This window comes from Balearica regulorum, chromosome 4 (genome assembly GCF_011004875.1).
Source record: "Balearica regulorum gibbericeps isolate bBalReg1 chromosome 4, bBalReg1.pri, whole genome shotgun sequence".
NCBI lineage: Eukaryota > Metazoa > Chordata > Aves > Gruiformes > Gruidae > Balearica > Balearica regulorum.
In genome coordinates, this window is record NC_046187.1 from 26,016,641 (window position 1) to 26,037,449 (window position 20,809).

The 20,809-nt window shown below is 36.9% G+C and overlaps 1 protein-coding gene across 1 annotated transcript in view; it reads left to right on the plus strand.

The window, feature by feature from the left end:
• TBCK (TBC1 domain containing kinase) overlaps positions 1-19,202 on the plus strand; it is a 114,999-nt gene extending 95,797 nt beyond the window's left edge. The window contains exons 24-26 of the mRNA XM_075751493.1: positions 1,901-2,076; positions 6,536-6,695; positions 18,524-19,202. Of these exons, the coding sequence (XP_075607608.1) occupies positions 1,901-2,076; positions 6,536-6,695; positions 18,524-18,634 (447 nt within the window). The 3' untranslated portion in view covers positions 18,635-19,202. The remainder of the gene's footprint in view (positions 1-1,900; positions 2,077-6,535; positions 6,696-18,523) is intronic.
• Positions 19,203-20,809: the final 1,607 nt, after the last annotated feature.

A 20,809-nucleotide genomic window follows, 5' to 3' on the forward strand; every position in this document is an offset into this window, starting at 1 on the left:
TAGTATAGGTTGTTTTTCTCACGAAAATACATCAAAACAGCCTGAAGATCTTTCAGAAGATGCTCCCTGTAATGAGTCCTAGTTATTCTGTTTGTTCCTGTCTCCTGACAAGCCAGAATAACTCACTAGAAACAGCTGTGGACTTAGTTATAAACAACTTTTGCCTCTATTTGACCTCCTGCTCAACAGGAGCACAGTGGTTGCACAAGACAAACCAGTTCTGTTGTAAGATGACTAAGCTCCACAAGTGTATCTTTGATGTACATTATTGCAGTAAGTTGAGTTCCATAATGGTAGGGGGTTTCGTTTGGTTTTGGAGGGGTTTTTTTACATATGTAACCAACATGTTAACTCTGTATCTGCTGGATTGAAGTATAATGAAAACAAGCTGCTTTAAAATTTACCTGTAATTTTTTCAGATTCAGGCAATGGCACCAACAGAAGAAAAGAGTTCTTGCAGCAGGAGACTATAAATAAGCATAATTTATCAACTCCTTAATACCATGGTGCATGCTAATGTATTTTTAACTACATAGTGTGTGAAAGCTGTAAGAAATAAGCACTTTCAACATTTAATTGAAGTGATAAGAGGACCTTTTAGTGCAGATATAGTTCTGGAAGTTCAACCAGGGTAGCTGAGAGATTAAAGAAAAAAGTCTCATGTTTGCGTGTGTGTTAATAGGAAAAGTGACTAGCAGTCCTTTAACTTTTAGATTATCAAATAGGTTTTGCAAACCCGGCGTTCCCAAGGACAAAAGCCTAGGGCATGCTGCAGATTTTTTTGCTTATTGCTTGTGAAGAATCCGAGTTTGACCCTCTTGAACAAGCTAGAGGTTTCCCTCATGCTTTATTTTTAGTGAGTCAAGCTAATTCTTTTGGGTGAAAGCGTAGTTGTAATGGCACTTCAGAGTTTCACCACTGTAAAACAATCTCTGAAGCAAGGTGGAGACACAGCTTCAAACATTTCACAACTGTCTTACGGTAACCATATTTTATTTTTTCTGCTGCAGTTCACAGATTTGTATGTGTTGGTAATTAATGAAAATACAGATTTTCTGCATTCTCTGTTATTCACAAAAATGAGGATGGTTAATATTTTCTTTTTTCTTGCTTAATTTAGATATGCATGAGCTTTTAAGAATGTAAAGTGAAGAAATGATAGCGCTTAGGAATATTTCTGAGATAATTCACAAAGATGACTGTCTTATGAAAAACAATTTAAGTGTTATCAAAGTAGTTGCTTGAGTACTACCAGGTGTGTTGTGGTGTGTGTTGTGTCTTCATCCGTCCTGTCCCCCAGTTTCCCTGTCCTCCAATTTCCCTGTCTCCCAAAACTAAGGAACAAATTTTCTGGGTTATAATACAGGACTATTTCTTCCATTTCTGGTGTCCTGATTTGTGCCTAGTCTTTGGGCTGGGGTAATAGTCAATGTTTAGATAGTTCTGTATCTTACAGAGGCATCCCTGCAGTATTTGTGCCAAGTCTCCAATTGCTACGCTTCTTTCTCACTCCAAGCATGAGACCTTTCAGAGAGTACTTTCTAGTCAATGTACTTAACTTCCGACGCTGAGAAACGTTCTGTGAGTTTTGTGACCCCCCTCAGCCACAGTGAATAATTCATTAATAAATTACAAACTAAAATAGTTTGCACAGATTGTCAAACAATTTTATTTTTCAAGAACGTCAACAGAAAATATGGCTATAATTGGCAAATAGGTATTTGGCACTGCTCTGGACCTGTTCTGTATGGATAGTTTAACTCAGAATAGTTCAGAGTTACAAGGAAAAGATCTGTTTGTATCTAACTGGGTTGTTACACTTTGTCAAATACGCAGACATTTCAAAGAACACTATGTCTCGAATTCTGTCACCTCTAATATTATTTTTCTTCTTTTAAAGTCTAGGGATTCCATCAAGTTGGATGACCTCAAGGCAGAGGTGTCACCACGAATTTCAGCAGAAGATCTGATTGATTTGTGTGAGTTGACAGGACCTAGTCATTCCAAAACACCTGTAAAGAAAACAAAGTCTAGCAAACCAAAACTGCTGGTGGTGGACATTCGTAACAGTGAAGAGTATCCTTCAAATCCAAGTGCCAGCCTTGCCATTGCTGTGTGCCCAGTGAAACAACTTTTACCAGCAGCACAAGTACTTTAATGCTACGGGGTTTTTTTATGACAGGTGTTGTCAGCAGACCTTCCCCATTCAATATCACCAGTGTCTTGGAAGGGTGTGAGGTTTTCCAATTAAGTGGAAGGGGAGCTAGAGAAGAGTTGATAGCTCATATGGTTTGCCAGTCCCTCCATGGACAATCAATTCCTATTGAGTACCTTCTTGCTGCTGTCAGGTGATGCAGCTATATGGCTGCCCTAACTTATGTCCTCTAGTTAGCTTATAAGCAGAAAAGTCTTAAAGGTATCTTGAAGCTATATTTTTATCAGGGTTGCTACCCTGTGTACACCTTACTCATTTGTTCTTTTTCAAATACATAGTTCTTTGTGTGTGGAGTTGGTTTTTTTTAATTGTTTTTCTGAAGTAGTGTAGTTACAGGGCTGGGTTTGTTTGGGTTTTGGAAGGGGGAGTCCTTCTTATAATGTGCTTTGTCAGGAACACACAACTTTGTCAACATCCATCTGAAAGTGGGAATAATGACAAGATTTTATTAGAGGTAACTCTTAATGGTATACTGAGTATTTGGGAATATACTTGTTACTGGTTTGTATCATTTTTATAAGTATTGCTCCTTTCACAATAGCAAAGGTGATGTAGAGAGTTGTTTCTGCAGTTGATGTACTCTTAGCTTGCTGTGTCACAAGGTAAATTCTAATAGGCAAACAATACTCAACAGAAAAATAACAAGAGTCTCATGAGTTTTAGTCCACCTTCACTTTCAGAAAGGAGTATCATTCCTTTTACTTATGTCTGGCTTGTTCTTAAAGATCTCCAATGATAGAGATTCAACAGGCTTCCAACATCTTTAGCATTAGAAAAGATCTTCCAGTGTCACAAATGCTACTAACATACTGCATGTGTATTAGAAAAGTGGAAATTCTAGACAATTAAGTGAATGGTGGATCAATGCCAATATTTGGGCTAAAATATGCAGTAAAAATTTAAATTAGTAATGTTTGAACATAATTTTTTTTCATCTAGTTTGTTAAAATACCACTTTAAAGATGATCGTATATGCAAAAAGACCACTGCCACTAACATTTTTTTCTATTAAATATTTAACTATATTTATGACAAAGTATGATGAAGTAAAAAAATAACTATTATTTTTACAATGTAGAGGTAAACTTATTATTTGCATAGTAAACAGAATAGTATATTGGGCTATTCCAATTTAAAACTTACTTTCAAGGAATTATAATTTTCTTGTATGCCAAACTTGAACCTGCAATATGATCTCCTGTGTAGATAAAACAACAGTCAAAGCAATAGAAAAAAAAGTAATTTTTCTTTTGCTTGCTTGTATTAATTTCAGGCATCAGTTAAGGATTCCAATTAAGTAGAGATTCATGCATCTGAGTAGTTTGACTCTTTATTTTCTGGACTCCGACGACTTCTTTACTTCTGGATCTAGATTGTTGAAAATATGGTTCTCTCTATTCAGAAAACACTAAAAATGCAGGCTGTTTTCTGAGAGATGATTTCTTCATCGAGACATAATACTTTTTAGACTCTGGTTTAGAAGAGAAATCCCTGGAATTAAAAATTATAAAAGGTTATTGTTACTGCATGGATATTGATACTACCAAGTTAAACAATGTTTCTATTTCTACATGCATCATTCTGTTATTAATTATTTAAGCTGCTTCCTAGAAATCATCAAGGAGAATGCAGAAGGAGAGCAAGTAATATAAAATGCCTAGACTACAATCATTGCACTGAAAGGCTATTATCTATGTACAGTATTGGATTTATTTATATTATAATCAGGATCAATGGCAAGGTGTTTGTTTAAATGTTTCTATAGCTTTCCTAATAGCTTGATAATAGTTTCTACTCTACTGATGTACTAATCCTATTCTACTCCAGCAGAGTGGATTCAAAATTTCAATTATTTTAAAATCATTTGACTGCTATGAAGTAGTTTTATGAGGCTGTCTTTCATATTACAAAATTTTAATCAGATTTTCCATTTATATTTCTTGAATGAGGAGGCATGGTGGAGAGAGAAAATCTTCATAGCTTGAACAGTGCACTGTAATCGCTGCTGCTGTTTCGGTCTAGTTGGAGTTTATGATAGACTAAAATGTCCTGCCCTTTAAGTAATGGGTGGACTTAACTTTTCCTGGTATTAGGAGGTAGGAAATGTCACTATTAAAAAGGCAGCCTGGTAGGTAGTAAAGTTACCCCTTGAGTGAGTTGGTTTGTAGGTCAGTTGTAGAAGAAAACATATGGTATATAGAAAGCTATTAAACTGTCAGCAGTTCCCAACATACACGGGAAATGATAGGAATACTGCATTCAGCATCCTGTTCATTCTTGTGGTAGGGAAACAGTCTTTGTCACAAAATTTCAACGAACTGTACGATAGGATCAGACAGTCTGTATGTTACTGCGGTGTGTGTTTTAAAATGTGACAGACCACTGTGTGGTGTTTCAAAAATACTATCGTTTCTTATGTTTTGTTTTTAGTCTTCCTCACCATCTATGCATGTCATGCTAAACTTCATTCTTTCTTTGTTTTCAATATGATTTGAAAAAAAGCATGAGAGGACTTTCAACAAGTACCAAACATGCTTCATATTTCATACAAGGATGCACTTGAAAGCTAAGGCATTGTTTTGTACTGAAGCTCATGTTGCAAGGCCAAGAGCTACTAACCTCTTTTCCCACTAGACAGCTTTGTAACAGAAGACTTTCTAATGAAAAGGTAATATACTCAAAGCCGTGTCTCTGTTGGCCAGCAATTCATCTAAGGCTCATTTCATTAAGCATGTTAGCAGAAATACTGGCAGCCTTCCATTCCTGTTATGAAAGTTACAGCTGCATACTTACAGTCTCTCAGTCTGTAGCACAAAATCTTGGGCATTTTGTTAATTGTCTTAGTACTGGAATGCTTAAGATTAGGGAGAACGTGACTGACAGCAAATAGAGATTGGATCTATCTAGTTTGGTACTAAAGTTGATCCTTTTTAAAAGATTAGGTCAAGTTTCTCTGAGTAGTTAATCATTCTCAGTGGCGTGTGAGCAACTAAATCTGTCCAGTCATTTTCTTTCTAAATTATGATCATTTCAGAAATTTTACCCTGGTTAATAGCAATGAGAGTGATGTGGTTATAAATGGAGTTGGAAAAGGGATTTGGCATAGATTAGTGAAGGTGGGGTGTTGTAATTTGCCTCTTCAACATAGAAACAAACTGACAATATAAATGAATGGTACATGATAATCTTTTGTTCTTTCAAATGTTTTTATACAGCCGTGTTTTTTCCACACTATAATAATGATGATCATAAAGCTGAAACAGTTGCATAAATCACAAGAAATGAATGCTAATATTAACCTAAGTCAATTAAATCTTACCTCCATTTAAGGCAGCTCCTTTATTAAAAAGGATTCTGGGATTTAATTATAAATTAAACTAGCTCTTTGCAAGTACAGTAATAAAGAGTGACATTGTGTGTATTTTTGCAGAACTTTGCTGTTTCCCATCTCTTCAAAGCCATTCTTGTTTATTTTGGGGGGAGTGTTGCGGACATGTGTGTACAGTCTATGAAAGTAATTCAGAGGTTTATCAAGGTCATGGTGCATTTTCAAATTCATAAAAACCTAGGTAGTAGTGCTCCAACTTAATTTTTATTGAAGAGACTTTCACATTCAATATTTGTTCATAAAATTGAATGATCATACTTTGAAAGTGAAGCACAACTAACTATATCTCAGAGTTGGTGGCACTCGTATGTTGTTTGCTTTTCAATATCCAATACACACTTGCTGTTAGTGGGACTGCAGATAATAAACATGATACTCATTGTCTGGGAATCTGGCTGCATGTGCATTAGAATTTCAGTTTGGATCAAAATTGTAGGGGGCCTGTGGGGGTTGGCAGGAGGTTTAAGGGAATTTTCCATAATCCCTATTTAGTTTTGGTTCTCATTGTAAATACTCCATTCCTTTTGCATAGAACTACTCTGGAAAAGGTGCTCTGGCTGCTTATTGGTATTTGGCTCCTGTTATCAGACTAGAGCTGATTTGAAGTAAAATCCATGAAAATATGTATACTGTGGATATTCGGTACTTAGCACCAAGTATTTCATTTAGTAGATCAGTTTCTGTAGTGCTGTCCTGTGTCCTTTATGAAGCAAACAACTCTTTGTTCTGTCCTTTTTTTCGGTGTAGTGGCAGAAGTGGTTTTCTCCATATGAGTAAATAGTGAATGAGGTTTGTCAAAATATACTAGCACAAAAGACTAACATCATTGTATCACACTGACCAGGATGAAGAGCAGGGTCATCCTACAGCTGCGCGCGTACCACAGATTTCTGTGCCTGAAATTTCAGATGTCCTTAACTAATCTTCCTAAGCTTTAACCGTGGCCACATTTCTGGCAGCATCAATGTCCCATTTGCATCAGCATTTACTGCAGAAGGGGATCTTGTCCAATGCCCAGCAACTGCCACACTCCAGAGCTTTAAAGGAAGAGTTGTGGTGATTGTAGGAAATGCAGTGAAGAACATGGCTGCTGTAAGTATATTGTTATAACATATATGTTTATACTTAGAAATACATCAGTGGTATGAATACAAACAGTAGTAAATAAATGCTAGAGTCTGGATAATTCAGATTAGTAACTTTGGGTATGATGACAGGATTTGGGGGGATTTTTTTATTGTTCATTTCTGCTTCTAGACAGAAACATTTCTTTTCAAGTGATCAACAGCTGAGAAAGTTGATGTTTTTAAATGAAATTATTTAACATTATCTTTTTCAGCTTTAAAATCTTTATTTTGGCATGTTATAGAAGTGACATCAGCACTTCTAATGTGCATCAGTATGAACTAGTTTTCAAAACTGACTTGTGTTTACTTTCTGTGGTGTAAGGAAGAACACACAAGGTAAGTAGTGTGGGGATGGGTGTGTTATGAAGTCCAAAGGAAATAAGATATGCTTCATATTCCTGTTGATAAAAACCCAATATATTGATTAGTTTTTTAGAATCATTAAGTCATACAATTGTGCTCAGTGAAGAGGAGAATGGTTCCTATGGAGAATGGTAAATTTCATATGATACTCTTATTGTCAGTGCCTTTAACTAGACAGGGAGAATATTCAGACTTGTCTATTCTGGTTTGTAACTAAATATTTGGTGGTGGTGTGAACAGCAGAGTAACAAATGGGAGTATTTCTTTTGCCATTCTTCCTCTCCGGTGAAGGAAAGTTATTGGTTGGTTGGGGTTTTTTTTAATTTTGGGTTTTTTTAAAGACATACTGTTATGTATGTTATACCTGTAGTTCACCCTAGTTTCTTAAGCCTATTTCCTCAAAAGGCATGAACTATAACCCTGATATAACAATGAGGGGCTATGGACGATTAAAAGGTCTTGATGTGATGGACAGCAGAAGCATCAGCACGACAAATGTTGGAGTTTTTTATACATTTAGGGAGTTGTAAGTAGTGTGAGAAATCCCTTTCATTAGTCTGTGTTTAGAAAATCTTTTAGAAAATTAACTTATGATATCTCTCTCTCTCTCTCTCATATCTCTTTAATAGTAACAGAGATGGCATAAAAGAGACTGTACAGCATATCTCAAATAGTTTCAGTCGGTGAGAATCTAGGTTTGTGCATGAGATCTGGGTGTAAGTCCATGATAAATATTTCAGCATGAGATCAATTGACTTGAATAATCACAATAGCTCACTAAATGCTGAATACATAAATCCTCCCCTCAAAGGAACAAATGCAAAACACATAAAATGCTGAGCCAAATGGAGATGATTTAAATGATGCTGTACACATTTGATGGTGCGTTATGCAGCTTCTTTCAACATTACATTTTAAATCACTGAACATCCTAATTTATCTCAGTAAGAGCCTAACCATTCCCTAACGTTCTGAGCAATATGAACAGGAAAAAGAAAATTCTTTGGTATACACTAATGAGTGTCTTTGCATGAGAGGGTGCTGCCTTATCCTCAAACCCAGACTTTCTGCAACTGAGACAGTCTTTACCTGGTTTACCTGGAATTGTCAATATTCTAGCTTTCCATTAAAGAGAAATGCTGGCTTGCTTCTTCATTTGCTTTAGAGTTTTGGAAAAATCTAACTAAAGAGTGTAGAGTTTTAAATATCAACAAAATACTGGATTGACCAGTTTGACCACAAATTAATTAAATACTGGAGCCTAAATACTGGTAGGGACTTACCGCCTCTGTCACACTCCTAGAGTACATATAAAACCAGCCTCAATTTGACTGTGTTGCTAAAACATAAGACTCTCTTCGTTTGTGGATTATTTTTTAAGGCAAACTTCAGTTTTACTCAAATTTACTACACACGGGTGCGTAGAACTGCCTGCCACTATTCATGAACTTAACCAATCCAAAACTATGTATCTTGAGGCTTGGCAAGAAAAAGAGCTATTACTTTTTAAATTTTACTAGGTAATCCAATCAAATGAAAAATTGCAAAAATGAATCCGTGTAAACAAAAACAATTTTGTCCAAAGAAATATTACAAGATGTTCAGCTTAAAATGTATTTTTTCCAAGCAGGATTATGTATTTCCAGCTGAAAAGGAGCAAGCCACAAATTGTACTCTCCACCATAAAGGAGAATTTTTCAGAGGTGTTCACTGATACTTACTCTATTAAAAATATGGAGGTTGGCACTACTAGATGTTCGGTTTAAGTTTACACAGGACTGAGAGAGGTAGGAGTAGGAGGGGAAAAAATACTGATTATTTATGGGGCTATTTGTAATTAGAAGATTGAATCTTTCAATTGTGTTTCATATTAGTAGATGGCATCATTTAAATAAATTTGAAAAAAAGCACAGTTGAGTGTAGTGTACAGACATGTAGAAAAAGCCTTTTTCCCCTTTTCACACTTCTTTTCTGTTTGTACATTTTGTATTTGATTTGGTGCCAGATGATGAAGCATTTAAATTGGAAAGAAAATGCTGTCTAGAACTTGATAGGCGAGAGGGAGAACTGGAAACTTCACTGCAGCACTGTTCCAGCAGGAGGCAAAGGAAGCCAGCAGTGCCGCAGACTTCAGTATAGTTCTAGCTCTAGTTGAACACTTCCTTAGGACAGAATTAAAACAGGGTAATTCTGCTTGTTAAACCATTTAGTTTACTCACCCTAAAAGTTAAATGAATAGATTAACTGATGTACAAGATCCTTACTGAATGTGCCATTAGCAGCATAATGATACTGTGAAGAGGAGCTTGCACTGGGCATCGTGCAGTGATGGTTGGCTCACACTTCTCTGCAGAATATTCCTTCCTTTAGGCTGGTTCTCACTTCGTGCCAGCCTTTCTTCTCCTAGGAAATTCTGGGCACTTGCTAACAGAGCAGATATGTGTTTGTCTCTGAAAACAGCAGGAAATGTCTACATGCCTAAAAGGCATTATGCTGGAGTTAAAAATCAAAGTAGAATCTAGTTTATTAACTTTTAAGTATGTTAAGTGGCAGCATCTCTTAAGTGAATTAAATTCCCCTTTCCTACAGCCATTGATAGATAAGTACCATGTAAATTCCAGTGCGGGCAAGGGAATATTACAGTTTGGAGAATAATAGTTAAATACGCAATGAACACTCAACTGTAGCTGCTTTTTTTTTTTTTTTTTTTTTTTTTTTTTGGTGCATGGCAAATAACATGTCTGCTGACTTTTTTTGTCACTTTCAAAGTCTGAGATACAGCAAGTGCAAAGGCAAATCATAGTTATGCTTATGTAGGGAGGGGGTTGGTTTGGGTCCCTTTTTTTTTTTTTTTTGGAAGGGTGGCATTACTTTTTCATCTCCCTTCCTTCAATCAACTTAGAGGTGGTAAGCCATTATCTGTTTCCATTTCCAACTTTTTTTCTGTATTACCACAGTGTTGGTTGAAATTAGAACAGGAGAAATGCTTTACCTGATATTAAATCATGCTCCAGCAACTCAATTTTGACACACTTCTACTTGTGTGGTATGGTTATTTAATATATATGTGTTTCCCCGGTGGTTTACTATATGTGGTTTATTGTCAGTTAAATGCTATAACAGAACAAGGACACTTATATGGACACTTATAAAGAACACTTTAATCTGTATAATAATCAGCAACTCATTTTTCTTGCCTTGGAAAAAGACAGCTAGATAAGCTGTAAGTCAAAGCTTAAAAACCATCTGTCTTTATAGCAGGGAAATAAATTCTAAATTGTAACTTCTGATTGTTACATTGATTACTTTTTTTTAATCTAAATGAGTTATGCTGCTATAAATACATTGTCTAGACAACTTCTACAACTTACTGAATCAAAGTAGTCATTCTTATTGCATCACAGTAGCTAATAGATAGATAAAATATATGAATTATCTCCAAAGCAAAGACAAGCAGTCCCGATTTTCCATGAGATCTTTCTGACCCTTTTCAAGCAAGAGGGACAGGGTCAAGTTCCAAATTCTTTTTGTATAACATATTCCTAGCCTGGAAAAAAAAAATAATTATATTGAAGTAACATTTTCTCTCTTTCAGCACACTATCAAAGATGCATTTCTTCTTATATGAAGGCTGAGACACATAGGTAAAAGCGTCCAGTTATCACTGGATTTGTGTGATTTATTTTTTTGTTGTTGTTGTTTTCATCTTCCTCAGGTCTTTTAAAAAGGCCTTGCCAGAGAAGCAAGTCCCTGCATGTTGAAGCTGGTTTTGTGTTATAAACCTGTCTTAAACTCAAATGGATGCCTGTGGAACTTCATAGGGTGATCTGAACGTTATGTGGTGCATAGAATACTAAAGGCCAGATGCATTCATGCTTCTAAAGACAGATACGTTTAGTTAGAAGGGCCTAATGAAAGTTCTAGAGTGAAAGTAAATAGAAATTAGGCAATAAACTTCTTGAGATGTTACCACTTATACACCTTTTAGATTCTACATTTCTTTGTAAATATTCTCTGCAGAAAAGCAATTGAACAAGTAGAATGAAAATTGAAGATAATTTCTCTTTGCAGGGATGGAAGGGTTCCTTATGATTCCCAGAATGGCTTTTCTTTCATGTTTGTTTTGTTAAGGCATCACCCTCCCTTCTGCATTCAGACTCACAGCCTACTGGAATCATCAGGTGGCTCTTTGTTGCCTTTAAAGAGGAAGGGATTAAGCTTGTATTTTGAAGAGACAGAAAGGCTTAGTTAATGAGCCACAAGCCTGCTGGTTGTATCTCTACCCAAGACATGGTAAAGTTCATTATTTTATTCTGTAAAGTTTGTATTATTTTATTTAGCACTTTTTATTATTGTAACATGTACGTATGTTTTCTTTCATTGACAGAAAGATAGCCTAGCTGCTGTTGCTACTACATTGCTCTTCATACAGCCCAAGACAGACACTTGGGCTGCCAGCCAGGACTTCCATTACACTGTTATTCTGCCCCTGTCAGTGGCTTTCGTTAGTTTGCACTGAATTCCTCAGGTACAGCAAAGATGACCTAAATATTCTCCCTTTCCAGCTAGGTATGAAAGAGGAAACAGGGAAAATGAAAGATGGAGGTTCTTTAATCTTTGAGACAAACAGTTACAGTTGTTGGAAATTTCAGTTGGTTGGTTGATGAAGACATTGTCCCATCTGTGTGCCTTACTGCACAGAGGTTTGGATGTTTCTGAGATGAGAGATTGTGGGGTCATCAGCTTTACCTATCAAAATATGTCTGACTTCTAGGAGGTGCTGGCAAGCAGGATCTCAACTCTTCTCAGCCATCTGTGAGATGTGTATGGACAGGAAAGGTGGGAGGTGGTGAATCTGAACCCTGGAGTGGTGCTGTTAGGCTCCAGAGTTTCACTCAGGCATGTTCAGGCTGTGGTTGTACTGTCTTTGTGGGCTGCACCTCTGAAAGAGCACCCTTGTCCTTTCATGAGCTTGCAAGAATCAGGCTGTATCCATATCACTCAGGGCTACTGCATTACAGCTCTGAGACAGTGTTTTATATTTCCTGTTATTCCAGTTCAGAGAATCTGAAAAGAGTGATAACTGAAATAGTGATGGTAATGAACTAATAAATGTGTGTTATAGATCCAGGAAACTCGTGTAAGGATATTGCCAGCTAGAATAGTATTGCTGAATTTGGCAATGCCAGTTTCCATACTGCTTGTCTGGGGCAAGTGTTGTTTTGCTCTTCTCTAAACTGTATCTGAATCAGCTTTTGAAGAGGACTGACTGCTACAGGAGGGAATGTGTGCCTTGTCTGGGAGGTCCAAGGACTTTTGTCCTGGAGTTTAAGGAAAAACAGGACAAAACTGGCAGTGTAGGCATGCCCTCAGTAATATCTAAGAGCTGGTAGTTTCTATATGGATCTGCCAGAGGCTTCCTAATCAACTCTTGCCGTGGTTATGAAAAAAGACTCCGTTTGGGTACCATTAGTAAAAAGTATTGCAAATCACAAAGAAAGGTTTGTCACTACCAAGTATTTCTTTGAACATTTTTTCAACATCTAGGACAATCTTTAAACTTGGAGGGGGATGGAATCTTTCAGAAAGACTCATGCTTTCTTTATTATATTCAAGTGAACTGTTACACATCTTTTTAAAAATACATATTTCTGTTCACTAACAGCTGTTTTTATTTTCTGTTGACTCTAAAATAGAATAGGTTTGCTTTCTGCATTTAATGTTACAATCCATTCAGCTGTATTGGGTGTGCTGGATATATTTTGGTCAGTATAAATTAGCTGTGTTACAACAGCTAAATCTCTGCAGTTGAGTTTTCATTTTCAAGTGCTCGGTCTCAGCTGGATATTATTTTTTTAATATATCATTTCTAAGTGAAAAATTAAAAATGCAGGTGTTTAAAAGTTATTACTTGGAGAAATTTGAGTGTTTACTCTTACTTTCATTCTCAGTAAAATTTACTCTGAAACTAGATATTAAATACCTGTTTGTGTGGGCTTATTTTCAAATTTTTCCATGTAAGCGCTTTAAGTTACTGTTGTGTTTTTGTACTGATGGAATGGAAAGTGCTCCTTTTTGGCCAGGTCTGCATGTGAAAAATTTTTCATTGAACTTGTTAGAGAAGTTAAGTGTTTGTTGTTGTTTTTTTCTCTCTCTTTTTTTTCCTCCTTATTTGCTCTCTCTTTCCTCATTTTTTTTCTCTCTCCTTTCTCTGTTTTCACGAGCTCTCTTTTGGTTTTTTTTTTTGTTTTGTTTTGTTTTACTTAGTATGCGTTTGCACAAAGTTTGCTGCTTGTGTTTTGTGCTTCCATTTACTTTATGCTAATACTGTAACTATTAACTAGACATTGTTTCGTTGATACGGGAGGCCTTAGGTGCCTATCTTTCCGCTGGTGTTAAAGTGCCATTTCATTTATCTGGAACCTTTTAATATAAGTAGCAGCTGACTAAAAATTATCTTGTGTGCTGGGTCAGCTTTGTGGCGTATGGAAACACATGACTGTGTTGTATAAAAAGCTCTAGACTGATCACCTTGACTATGGTGTGCTTTGAGTGGTGAACTCCTGACTGAAAACATACAGAAAACAAACTGCAGTCCCTGAGACATTTGTGTAGCCTGTGTTTACAAATGAAAAACTAGTAATAATCTTGTGGCAATGGATGAGTACTATGAGATTTGATTAATATTTCTCCTCCAGCTTCTGAAGTATCTCTTTTTCTTCTGACTCCTTTAGAGTATGATAGTGACATTTTTACCCTGGTAACATTTGTCACAGCAGTCTTTTTTTGATATTCTGGTACAGTATGTTACTCCTCCTTCCCCCCCAACTTGCTCTTTAATTACAACCTGTCACAAGAATGTCAGTGAAAGTGAATAATGTGTACATAACAACCCTGATGGCTAGCCCCAAGGGTGCTGGAAACTGATGCTGCTCAAGCTGTGTTGTGTTATTAGACTCTGCTGTTAGACAGTCTGGAAATGTGATGTGCCTGGTGTAATACATTCAGTACACTTGAAAGCTGTGATTTTACTGCTTGGAACAGGGTAATAGAAACATTTTGATAAATGCTGCAATGTGCAGATTATTAAGATTCTTGATGGTACTTAAAGGAGCAGTCCTGTTATGTTGTTTGTATTGAGAGCAACACCAGTACAGGGTAAAATGTTTAATATTTGCCCAAATTTTGATATGAATTTGCTGTGATCTTGTCTGTCTTTGAAAGCCTGTTTCTTGTATCTGCATGAGAGAGTCTTAGCTGACTGCTTTCAAATGCAAATTACAATTTTCTGGCTCAGTTATACTCACCAGGAAGAGTGTTTTATGTGGAATTGATTGGTGCATTACTTAATAGAGGGACAGTGTTTCCAAAGTCTTCACCAACGCCATCACATAGTAGTCGTTAAAAAAGTTGCTTGCATATTCATCCTCTCATGTGTAATACTTGCTGTGAAAGTAGCAAGAGGAAGTTCAATTTAAACACTAGAGGCAGCCAGTAAAAACACAGTAACTGAACTGTCTTGGGAAGCACATTTTGAGGAAAGGCCACCTGAGGCAGAAAGGATGAAGTTTAAATTCTTGTAGCATCCCTTTAATCCTCTACCTCAGATGAGCATAACTCAGTTTCCCCAAGTAGTGGTATTGTCTAAATGACAACAGAAGCATTACAGAGGGCTGTGATCCATCAGTGATATGGGAAACAGATATATCTAGGAAGTAATGTCAACACAAGCATTTGATAAACTTGAGAAAGTGTAATCATCTAATAAGTGACAGAGGTTAATTTCTATTTAAAATCAACCTGTGTGATGGAAAATTACACTACAGTTGTGCACTACCTTTATATGTTTCAATAAATCTCTCTTTAAAATGTAGGCGGTTTACAGGTTGCTAAGGGTGATGTAACCCATTTGCTTATCTCCTCACCATGTTATCTTCTGTCTTAAGAGCACCTCTGTAAATTAGGTTATTTAGTGGACTACAAATTAGACATACAGGTGTCTGTTATTAAACTTCTAGTTGACACTGTGTGATAGCATTTATAGAGGAAATAGAGCCCGTGTGTGAAGTCCAAGGTGGCAATTTCTGCTGGAGAAAAATCTGTGGCGTTAAGTCAGAAGAGTATCTTGGACTTTGACACATGAAATTTTGCTCTTTTTTGAATCACTGATTTTTTTCAACTTTTCAGGAAACGTATTTTTTAACCTTTCCTAATTTCTTGGAATTATGTTACTGATGTTTGAACATAAACGAAGGTCACGTTGGGGAGGAAGTCTATGTCGCTATTTCATATAGTCCTTCCTCTCATGCCCGTCCATCAGTGCACATGCCAGAAATAACACTTTCATGTGTTTTGAAAATACTAGCTTCGTACAGTATATTTTGGCAGGGAAAGATACCAGGTGGGGTTGGAACATTTCAGCAACATGGTGAACAAGTTTCTGTTCTTTGTGACAGACTCACTCCTCTGGGAAAGGAAGGCACAAACATGTACTGAGGAACAGAACTTTAAAAAGTCAAAGCTTTAATTAGGAAGCCTGCAATGCTAGTAAGATGACTACTTCTAAGTCTACCGTTTACCAAAAGTTACTGCTTCTACTTTCAGTGACACAATGGGAAGGCAGAAGGTAATACTAGGAATGTCTTTAATCAGATCAAATCCTATTACCCTATGAGATAAACCTTGACTCTTTTCTTCTTTGCAGTGTGGAGAGAAGTGTATGTGCAAAGCTCTTGGAGGTTGATAGTTGGAGTTTGATCGCAGCTCTCAGCTTATGGCAATGTATATGCCTCTGGGCCCCTGACTTGGCAGTGGATGCCCACAGTAATGAGGTACCAATAGTAGTACATTCCCTGCTCACTGGATTTTTTCCTGGCTGGATGTACAGATGCAGTATTTTGAGCTGTATTTGCAGCCTTTCTCAGCACAGACACTTCTGAGACAGCTTGAAGGGGGGGGGGAAGTTCATCTTGTGGGATATCATCTTGTGCTCTCTGCCTGTCAGGCACAGATGCTGCAGTGCTTGCTTTGCATAGGTCCTGCAAGAAGCAAGAGATCACTCACCATAAGTTTATATAGGAACCTCTTGTCATATGCAGTGAAGAAAGTTTATTTTCAGCCATACATTGGTTACTAAAGCAGTTCTAAAACACAGTGGGACACAGGCCTTAATGCTCAAACCCTAAATACAAAGCATTTGTTGGTATATTTTCTTTTCCGATTACCTGGAATGGTAGTTATACTATGGCTAGGCCATCCGAAAACTTGGAGCAGAGTTTACAGTTTATTATCGGAAGTATAAAAGTATCAGTAGACAGAGTAGAACCTCTCTGCTGACACACAGGACATTGTACTCAGCAAATAATATGCTACTTCCCATCAGTATGAACGCTTGAGTCCGTTTTTCATTTCTGCCAGGTATGAGCAGGTGTCCAGGCATGAGCAGGCATGAGGTGGTGTCCAAGGCAGAGCACTATCCATTAGTCACAGGTGGAGAGCGCTGTGAGGTGACAGATACATACATATGAAGTGGAGATGTCTGATAAGAGTATTTCAGTAGGAATATATACTGTTTTTGTAGCTCATGGTATGCACAGCTGAGCACTATTTTTGACAAATACCTTTGTCTCTGTTTTACTACATACTGCATCTTTATGGACTGTGATTATAGTGAGAGGTAGTTAGACTCTCCTAGTGATATCTCTGTGCGTACTACACCATCTCTGCATCGGAAAAGCATGGCATTTACTTTTCTCATGAAAACTGGCATCCACACATGGTCTAACTTTACTATTAGCTGTTTTGATTGTGGGGATTTTTTCACTAGATCCTTTGAATCCTGCACTGGCTGACCCAAACTAATGGGGAAGAGATGATCGAACTTACTTTTGCTCTTAAGGAAGTACCTGGAAAAACATGACAGCCAAAATATCCTGACTGATCCACTGTGACGTCTTACTCTTCCTCGACAAGTTCTCAGTGGTTACAGATCATGTACTAGATGCTCATTACCTGGTTAAATCCATCCTGAAACACAGAGAAAGGAATGCAGTAGCTGTGTTTGACATGTAAGTGGACAGAAATTAATTCCTTGCGTATATAAAATACTTTCAGTGTGAAGCAAAAGTTCTGACTATGGAAGGAGTTTAAAACTTTGCTACTATGTACTCTTACATGTTAAAGAGATTATTTCAGGACTTGTACTTGATCAGGTAATCATGTAGGAACATCTTGTTCTGCCTTAGTATCTGTTATACTATCAAAGGTAGTTAGAAGGAACGTAAATGTAAACAGAAATCCCATGTACTAAGTTTGGATGGGGTGCCTATTGCTGTTCTTGAGTTGGTAATTTAGTTGTTTGTGCATAGTTAATTACTTGGACATCATGTTTGCACTGGGTTCTGGAATAGTATCACAAATCATTTTAAAGGGTCATAAAGGTAATTACAAATGTTTTACGTAGCCCATTTGGAAGCACTCAGTGATTTTATAAATGGTACTAATTTGTCGATCCAGTATAAAGCAAAATCTGAAAGACTGGCACGGCAGGGCAGTCTTTCTCACAGCTATTAGAAATAAGGTAAAACTATTGTAGTTTCTCTCGGATTAATCCATTTTGGTGGCTTACTTTTTAATGTATTGTAATCAGTATTTACATGGCAAGCGTGACGTGATACACAAAATATTGTTCCTTTGGTTTTGGATTTTGATATTTTGATACATAATTTTTGTTATTTTGATTTTTTTTTTTAGTCATTGTTATTTTGATACACAAAATATTGTTCCTTCATCAGTGTAGCGACTTTTCATGAAGTTTCTACATGAAACTGTAACTCCTCCTGTGTTTTGGTTTATGGAATGAATTAACTGGGGAGAGGGGCTTTCAAGGACTGGGATGAGTGATGTGCTTGCACTATGTAACTGCCTATGGGCACGTGGTGGGGTTGTGGGAGAGCACAGCTGCTAGACCCCAAATCCATTCTGACATCTGTGAAATCAAGTCATGTTGGACAAGTTTGACAGGTAAGCAAATGACTATACCATCAAGCTGTGATGCTTGTACACTTGGGAACCTACAGAAAACAGCTGGGAGTTAGATTAACGCAGTGAAAAAGATCTGCTCTTTCATGCTTTGATAGGTGTTCCAGTGATTACTCTGAGATTAAATAATCCTGTTAGAATAAAGTAAAATCCTACCTAAGCAGAGATAAATAAAGTTCAGGGTTATCGGTGCGACACTTTCATGACCAACAAATTCACCCCAGCTGTTTCAACAGATAGGTCTGGATTCCTGTGTTGGACTAGTTGGTGCAAAAAAAGAACTTCTAAGGCTGATAATTTTTTCTTTTGTTTAACTTGTGTTACTTAACACAAACTTATTTCTATTGAAGGACTATAATATGCAATGTGTTAATGATATATCTGCTTCAGTTTGCAGCTCATCTAGTGAAAAACAAGTACCCAAGGGTCTGCATCCTAGATGGAGGAATCAACAAGATCAAGCCAACTGGTCTCCTCACTGTTCCTTCTCCACAAATTTAAGTGACTGTAAACATTCAGGACAATCTGTCTGAACAGGGAAGTCTTACCGTACAACATGGATATTCCAAACCCAAAGGGCATTATGGTGTCTTCACTATACAAGCTATCCTGATGATCACTGTCTTATCCTGCAGATCTAGAGTGCTGGGGCTTTGCATTTATTCTTTGATATAGAGCTTCAGTTGGAACAAATGAAAACTGAAGCTTCAAACTTTCCAAGAAACCTCTTTCAGCATTACTGTAGTACACAACTGGTTGAGCAAGTCTGAGCACAAAAAGAGTAACTCCGCTGGCATTAGGTATCTTATAAATATTTCTGTAGAACAAAATAAACTGGCACTTGATGGCTCTAAGTTGCACTTAAATAGATTATTTTTAAAAAGTATTTTACTGTGAATATTGAAAGTAACAAGGTGAAACTGTCCCCTGTGTGTATCCTGTGAAAAAGTATGTTCTCTAATATTTTGAAGAGTCATTACTGTATATTGTGATCTACTTTCTTTTCGAGAAAGCATTTTTTCATCTGGATTGGAAATAAAGATGTGCCCAAGATTGGAAGTCACTGTAAGAGCTGCTGCTGAGTCAACCCAAACTGTATCGTGTCTGGTGGAAGTGGAGAAGGCCTACTTCTCTGGGGAGAATTTAACATTCTATTTCTGTAAACACAGCAAATCCAACAATTTCTGAAACAATTACATTTACCAGAAAGGTAGGCTTTTGACAATACCATCTTATGATTATAGATCAGTTATTCTACAAATAGTGCTTTTCCATTTTAGAAGCTCATGCCTTTAGCAGTACAATTTTAACTTTCATATGAAAACATTCTAGAGTAATCACTCTTGTATGAATTGGAGGTGCAGAAGTACCCCACTCTTTCACCTAGTGGTGTCTATTTTTTTTTAGGTCCTGTTTCTTGAACATGAACTTTAAAACCAACAGATTTAGACAGCAAACCTGTTTCTAAACTAAACTGGATGCAAGTGCTATAGATGAGTGAAAGCAGGCATCCACAAAGGGCATAAGGTGACTGTGCACTACAGATGTGGAAATTACATTGCAATAAGATGCCAACAGTATTGAAAACACCCACAGAAACAGGAATTGGCATCTCTCTGTTGCCAAGAAGCTAAAAATAAATTTGATTCAGACAAGTACTACCTTTAGGAGATGTGAGGGAAAAAAAAAACCAAAACCAAACACAAACCCCACCCTAGCTTCTCCCCCTCAGAATCCCAGTTAAGCTTTGCTAGCATGTCATTATTCTCAAAATAATGTGTGGGGGGGGAAAAGGCTAGGAAATTAAAAGAATCTGTCTTCAAGAATTCTACTTGAACATAGTACCTTTAATCCAGGAAAACCAGTTGTGATAATGTAAGGCTGACAGTATGGCTCTGATATTAAATGGGAATTTGGAAGAATTTATTTTACAAGACAAGAAACTTTTAGATTTTTCTTTCTACATTTTTCAAGTTTAGAAAACACTGGTGTGACATGAGGCTTAATAATCACTGAAGCACGGGATTCAAATGTATTTTGTAAAATGAACAAAATGACACCAAAGATCTGTTCACCTAGTTACAGTTGCATTTTAGCTTGTATTGTGGATTTGATACCATGCTCTTTATTAGAGCATCATCTGAGACACGGCAGTTTACGTGATACAAGCTCACTGTTAGGGTAATGAGAATTTTGCTCTGGAAGATACGGTTACCATACACTTTATTTGAGGATTTTATATCATGCACAGGTTTTTAGTTTGGCAAATGGAACATTGCAACAGTAAACTTTCTTTCTTTTTTTTTTTTTTTTTTTTTTTTGTCACGAGATTTCCAAACCTGAGACAGTTGTGAGAGGAGAGAAGGGATCAGTGAGAAGGCAGTGAACAGACTCTATAAATCACAGGCAAAATGATCACTTGTTCTGTGGTGGTTTTTAGTGGTGTTGGTAGGTTTTTTGATTTTGTTGTTTTGTGAGGTTTTTTTTTTTTTAACTGAAACCATGAAAGATGAGACCTTGTGGAAGGTGCTGAAAGAGGAAGTCTTTGTTCTTGCCTGTGCAATGACCAGATTTTTATGCCGAATCTTCAGAAGTTAGTTGCTAGAACTATGTGCTGTCTCCAGGGAGGTTTAGTCATGCCACAGCTGTGGTTTTGAGAACCCTATTTTAAAAGTA